The 6957-nt window shown below is 32.4% G+C and overlaps 1 protein-coding gene across 2 annotated transcripts; it reads left to right on the top strand.

The window, feature by feature from the left end:
* The first annotated feature begins 236 nt into the window (after positions 1-236).
* On the top strand, positions 237-6669 carry LOC132743037 (transmembrane protein 161B-like). Of its 2 annotated transcripts, none has more exons than XM_060731548.1 (3): positions 237-381; positions 1293-1394; positions 3020-6669. In XM_060731548.1, the coding sequence occupies exons 2-3, from the start codon at positions 1295-1297 to the stop codon at positions 4405-4407; spliced, it is 1488 nt and encodes a 495-aa protein (XP_060587531.1). In that variant the 5' UTR covers positions 237-381; positions 1293-1294; the 3' UTR covers positions 4408-6669. The 2 variants fall into 2 exon arrangements, with proteins under 2 accessions (XP_060587531.1, XP_060587532.1); XM_060731549.1 differs by having other exon boundaries at positions 250-391.
* The last annotated feature ends 288 nt before the right edge of the window (positions 6670-6957 follow it).

Genomic DNA, 6957 nt, shown 5'->3' with positions numbered 1-6957 from the left:
AAGAGTTGTTTACAATTTTTTAGTTTTTAATTTTTTAAATATATAAATATCTTAATACAATTGTTGATGCCCTATGCTGAATTGAAGTTTGCTAACTTTTCAGTATTGAATCATATATAATTCTTATTTACCAGCTTCAATTTCTGAATAAGAGATCGAAAAATAGTAAATTACACTCATCCACGAACGTGTATATCCTTACTTAGAGAAGACCGGAGACATTCGGGGACCGGAGACGGTCGTTTTGTGGTTTGACGGGTTTTATACCTTCTAGTTTCGCCACGCCCACTTATTTTGATGGAATTCTGACCGGCACATTTTGAATAAATTTCTTCTGCAGATAATTTTAGAGATTGTGGAGAAACGATTTCTGCCATATCGGTAAACAGTAGTAATATATATTATTCATTTAATAATTTAGTTCTATAAATTGCAAAGCAAAATCTTATTTATTGGGATTTATTTGACTAAATGTATACCCCACCCACACGATTGCCCTTCAAAAATTAAAATGGCATATAATTCGGATATGTGTTCTCGGATGTGCATCCACATGTGGGTATGAATGAATAAGGGTTTCTGTTTACTAATAAACATTAGAGTATAAATTTCATGACTACATTTTGTATTTATCAGAGAGGGATTAAAATTTGCATTTTTTTTCTGTGTTTATTTTTGGGTTGTAAATCAAATTGAAATATGGACTTCCATAAACAGATAAATATCACCAAATCCTAGACCTGTTATTGAGGGTTATTGATCATACATCAGTGATAATTTAATTTCTGTATCAAGTACAACACCACATCTGCCAACAGCTGTATTTAACTGTCAAATTTGACAGTTGTAAAATATAGATTGATAAAGATCTGTGCAAAATGTTTGTATATTTGTTTGAGATTTCATGGCAAAATGTTATACACATGTAATACACAATTGCTTCAGATCCAGATTTATAATATGAAAAACTAGACAGAAAGTTAAGCTCTTTATTGTTTTATCTTGTTAATAACGGCTTTAGTAACATAATGATTCTTAATTGAAATATTTACAAAGCAATTTTCAGACTAAACTGCTCCATTTCTTAAGAGCCTATTGGTTAATACTAAATTGGCCTCAAGGTTAAATTGGTGTCAAAGTGATGTCAAAAATGACTTCTTTTATACTATTATATATAATAGATATTGATACAATGAGCTTTCAGTTTTACTTGTCATTTCATTAGCGACTTAGATTATGTATGATAAGATATGTAATTGTTAAGATTGTTAAAAATAGTGTTTTATTTACAGAAATGGCAGTTCTTGGTGCACAGCTTGTGTTCAGTCTGATAGTGTTCAGTTTCCTCCAGAAACTGTCATGTTTTTATTCATTTGGAAGATGGCTAATTGCAGGTAAGAATAAGATAATTTTTGAAGATGTCATTATGCTATTTTAATTTTCATTGTCAAGTGTTGCTGTATTGACTTTATATTTCAAAAGATTGACTGTTACAATGGTGGCGATTGACCAGCAACTGATATTGGAAAAATGTTGAGGACAAAATAAAAATCTGCCTGAAATATAAAAAAGATGGCCCCATTCTTTTTCTATATTGAATGTCACAGATACATTGTGATGGATGGCATTGACAGAACTTTCTCTGGCATCATATTAGCTATTTATCATTCATGCGAAGAAAATTAAAATATTGAAAGGAATTATGGCAAAATGTAAACTTATATTGAATTTCCCTTGCTCACTAACTATATACCCATGGATGGGCATAATGTCACTTTAAAACAAATATTGTGTACTGTCAGTGTTTTTTTTCTTTATATAACTACTACCCTAAAACGGTACTGTTCCCAATAGAAAATAGACATAAAAATTCCCAATTTCCAATGTTTAAATTCCCAAAATGGCTGTTCAAAATAACCACAAGGCCAAGTGATTTCTCTGAAATCATTGAAATCCAACATATTCATATAAATCACCACTCAATAGTTCTCCCTGGACAGTGGAAACTGTTAGCTATCTATATTCATGATGACTAATCTTATTTCTAGCTGAAAAAAATGCTTAAAAAATTCCCAATTTACAATGCACTTCTTAATTTTTAAGTTATTGCACTTTGTTAATTTTCATACTTTATTTTTGTCTGGGCCATTTCTCCTAAAGTATAAAAGCTATGGACATGAAACTTCATAGGATGATAGATTTCATTAAGAAGAAGTGCAGTGCACAAGAACCGGTACTCTGCTTTTCTTATTTTTTGAGTTATTGCCCTTTGTTAACTTTCATACTTTATTTTTGTCCAGGCCATTTCTCCTAAAGTATAAAAAGTATGGTCTTTAAACTTCGTAGGATGATAGATTTCATTAAGAATAAGTGCAGTGTACAAGAACCAGTACTCTGCACTTCTTATTTTTTGAGTTATTACCCTTTATTAATTTTCATACTTTTTTTTTGTCCAGGCCATTTCTCATAAATTATAAAAGCTATGGACTTGAAACTTTATAGGATGATAGATCTTATTGATAAGAAGTGCAGTGCACAGAAACTGCTGCTCTGCACTTCTTATTTTTTGAGTTATTGCCCTTTGTTAATTTTCATATTTCACTTTTAAATATTTTTGTCCTGGCCATTTCTCCTAAACTATATTGTTCACAAGGCAACACATCCGTCTCACGGAGTTCTAGTTATTCCTATATTCCATATAGGAATATAAGAAATTATGATTTGTGTCAAATTTTACCAATATGATCGGTATAGATCTCTTATTTTAGTTTAACTTTAAGAGGTTTATTACAGTTTAAGTTATCTTTAAATGATAGCTGCAATTACTACTATAGTGTATCAATCCAGGTCAGTATGCTTATCTGTACAATCTGATCAGACAAAAACATAGGGCAAAACACTGAATTTCTGCCCCCCCCCCCCCCCCCAAAAAATAAAAAATGTCTTTTTCTTTATAAATTATGTACATTATAACAAACATATTTACTGTCATTACTCATTGTATATACATGTTTTTCAGGCAGACTGGTTCGCTACTTACACCCCTCTGATGATGAATTACGGAAAGCAGCAGGGTTACAGTCTAATGGTCATGTTAAAGGAAAGGGCAAACGGTATGACAATCGCAAGGGTGGCAACAATAAAGAAGTTAAAGAGGAAACATTCACGGTACCTCGTAGCACACCTATCTCCTTGGATACGACTAAAGTGGAAGCAATTGATTTAATACACTTACATTATTATGAAGAATATCTATGGATAGTTGATTTTGCTATCAGTGCTCTGGTAGTATACATACTGACTGAAATTTATTATGTGTTTGGTAATGCAAATGAAATGAATATCAGTATAATTTGGTGCTTGTTGGCAATCGGTTTTTGTGCACGAATTTTAATAAGCCAAACTGTAGCATACTTTAAGGCAGAGGATGGCGGAGAACGCATTCTTATTGTTACCTTTGGGTTCTTTTGTTTAGTTTTAGCAATGGCGGTACTTGTGGTTGATGAAAATGTTCTAGAATTCGGACTTGAAGCCGGATACAAGAATTTTTCTGATGGTGCAACACTGCTTTTACAGAAAGAAGGGGTAGAGTCAGCAGGCCCTGTTCACTTTATAACATTTAAAATTATATTGGCATTCGTGTGTGCAATAATTGGTGGATTGATGACATTCCCAGGTCTCCGGATGTCAAAATTGCATCTTGACACACTGAAATACAGCAAAGAGAACCCTGCAAAACAAGTTCTCCTACATTTCAATTTCATTTTGCCATACATTCTTCTGTTCCTATGGGTGAAGCCAATTGGTCGGGATATTCTCTGTGGATTAAACTGGCGTATAACAACAAAAGTGTTTAACGAGTCAGTTTTTGATAATTTTAGAATAGTCGTTTTTGCTGTCCTATGTGTTTTAAGACTCATTCTTCTTCCTACACATGTGCAGTCTCATCTGAACTCTGCCTACGAGAAGGTTGAAGGTATTCGCAAAGAAAGTGGTAGGATAAGTAACGTTGAAATAAAGAAGATGGTGGCTCGAGTGTTTTACTTTGTGAGTGTCGTAATCATCCAGTACATCGTTCCAGTCATTATTCTGCTGTTCATGGCATTCTTGTATAAAACTTTAGGAGGATATTCATGGTCGGGAACTTTTGGGGAAAGTGTCGAAAACTACGTTAATTCATTTAGAAAAGAATCGTCACATAGCAGCAACGTTACAATGTCTGCGAATAAAACTAGAACGATTCTTGACGAGGCAGAAAATTTGTCAGTGGCATTCTCAGACTTACGGGCTGTTTTTACCCCTTTGTTTTACCGTGGAATTTTGTCATTTTTAACATGGTGGACATGTGCAGCATGGACGATGGCTATGACCTTTGGATTATATTATCATACAAGAGCAGAGGCTTGAATTTCAGAATATCCTAAAGGTGTTGTAATGAAGCCAAAGGTGATGAATATGAAGTAAAAGGCCAGTCATTAATATGGGCATGATCTGATTCCATGATTATTTTCAAAAAATATTTTTGGCTTAAATATTTGCGTAACAGTGGCCTTGACATTGATCTGACTATTGATAGTTTTCCAGAATAGCCAATCAGAATTAATGTTTAACATTAACGATGTATTTAGGACATGGTTTCAGACGCAAAATCTCAAAATTGTAAATTCATGTACATTATCTCAAGCTTGATTTTATTTATGATATTTTTTGTGTAGAGATTCCCATTTTTATTGATGTTTTATGAAAAAAAACCTATAATGTGCAAGAAATTACAATGGGTATTAAAAGGGAAATTTGTTTACAAGTCTGGCTGTCATGAATATGAAGAAAAATCTTTTTTTTTCGTTTAGAGAGTGTCACAAAATTTATGAACATTTTGTGGAGATTTAATGTAATTAGATATTTTGCTACTTAAAACTATAATTTGATGTATTAGTTCTTTTTTCAAAGAATACTTAAGCTATCCTGTAGTGTACCTGGACATTGCATAATTATCATCTTATAAAGGTTTTGCGAGGAACTTGCATCTCATATATCACTCAGTGAAGGCATTTTCAACGATTTTTTTTAAACCGGGTAAATAACATTTAAATAACTTTGTCAATGCTAAATGCATGCAAGGCTTTTCTGAAGATCTTCAATTTACAATTTTCAGCTTATAGTAATGATATCTACTTATATTAAACAACGTTGACAAAGACATTATGTAGTGTTATTGGTCTTGGATACCATTGCCGTCCATCATGTTATAGTCATGTTGTCTACTTAAATTTTATGTATATGAAAGATGAATTTATCACCTTAAAATGTGTTCTTGTATTTTGCTGCAATGTAGAATTTTGTTCAGTTAACAACAAGAAACTGTAAACATGCATTGCTTGTATTTTTGTTGAAATTGAATATTTGTGACCCTGTGATGTTATTTTTTTTGTCCTTTGAACATTTTCTCTGTTTTTATGTGACTTTATATTTTGTGTCAACATTACCTCTGTTTTTTGATGTGCTTGTATATTTATATATAATTATCATTTCATATGGTACTTTCGTATTCAGAAATTAGCATTTAAAGAGCTACTTACGGTTTTATGGGATAATACTGAAGAATCTTTTTCATGAGAATTTGCATTGTGTCAGGAATGAAGTTATTATTTAAGTTGTCAATAAGCATAATATATCCATTTAATGCATTAAACATATCAGGACTCCTAAATCACATTCAATTGACATGTTGCAAAAGAAGTTGCATCATTGTCATGATAAAGTTTCTGAAACTTTCATTGATAGTTATCTGCCCTTCTCTGTTATATAATGCTATTCATTTTGTAAATAAATGCATCAGTAATGAAACTTAGAGATGGTAGTAGCTTTAAAGCAGTGTGCCACCAGAAACCTGATTAATCAATCATAGATAAAACAGGTATAGAGTTAAAGAAATGATTAGCCAGACATATTTACAGCTGTATGCCTCCAGATAACCAAAAATAATTCACAAAAAACAACTTTGAGAAAAATATACTAAAATTTTAAGAAAAGTAAAAATATTCCCAATTTGTGTAAAGATTTACGTGTTATTTGCAGTAAATGACTGATTTTGCAGTATTTATCACCATAGTTCTACTGAAGACTTATGCAGCTACTGCACGACTTAAATGCAGTGAGGGCTAATTTTGCATAGTTTGATCTTTATTTGATAATTAAATTTATATGATTTAATGTACATGTACAGTTATATCACCATAATTCTACAATGTTATTTTTTAGATTGAGGGCCATCAGATAAGTAAATTTTAATGGGGCGTCTGTAGCCGAGTTGTTAAGGTAACTGACTTCGAACCACTTGCCCCAGACCACTGTTGGTTCGAATCCAAACAGGGACTTTGGATTGTTTCATGTGGGGAAGCTATCCAGCTTACTTGCAGAACGTCGGTGTAATATTGTCAAAGGGCAGCTTTTCTTTTGTTTGTATTTTGTGAGACTAGCATGTTGTGTTTGTTTTTAGATTTACATTTAAATGCATGATTTAATCAGTGAAACTGATGTAGATTTAAATTAGTCAAGGGGATTGTATGCTATAATAAATGTTTTTGTTTATTGTTTACCAATAGTTTGTACTTGGAATGTTTATAAACATGATTTTAATGAAATAAAGAAAACTAAATTGGAAGGCTACATCTTGTATTGTTTGTTGTATATGGATGAAACACAAGGAGTTTTTAGCTCACCTGTCACAAAGTGACAGGGTGAGCTTTTGTGATCGCTTTTCGTCCGGCGTACGTCCGGCGTCCGTAAACTTTTACTTTAAATGACATCTCCTCATAAACCACTAGGCCAATTTCATTCAAACTTCACAGGAATGTTCCTTTGGTGGTCACCTTTAAAAATTGTTCAAAGAATTTAATTCCATGCAGAACTCTGGTTGCCATGGCAACCAAAAGAAAACACTTTAAATATCTTCTT

The sequence above is a fragment of the Ruditapes philippinarum genome, unplaced genomic scaffold (assembly GCF_026571515.1).
Source record: "Ruditapes philippinarum isolate M1 unplaced genomic scaffold, ASM2657151v2 ctg14759_1_1_1_1, whole genome shotgun sequence".
NCBI lineage: Eukaryota > Metazoa > Mollusca > Bivalvia > Venerida > Veneridae > Ruditapes > Ruditapes philippinarum.
Note: the sequence above shows the minus strand (reverse complement) of the source record. Positions and strands in the feature narration are given on the sequence as shown.

Excerpts from the sequence above, each read along its gene's own strand:
- LOC132743037 (XM_060731548.1), top strand. The coding sequence starts at position 1,295 with ATGGCAGTTCTTGGTGCACAGCTTGTGTTCAGTCTGATAGTGTTCAGT. Across the intron at positions 1,395-3,019 it reads TGGAAGATGGCTAATTGCAG|GCAGACTGGTTCGCTACTTA; the intron begins GTAAGAATAAGA and ends CATGTTTTTCAG.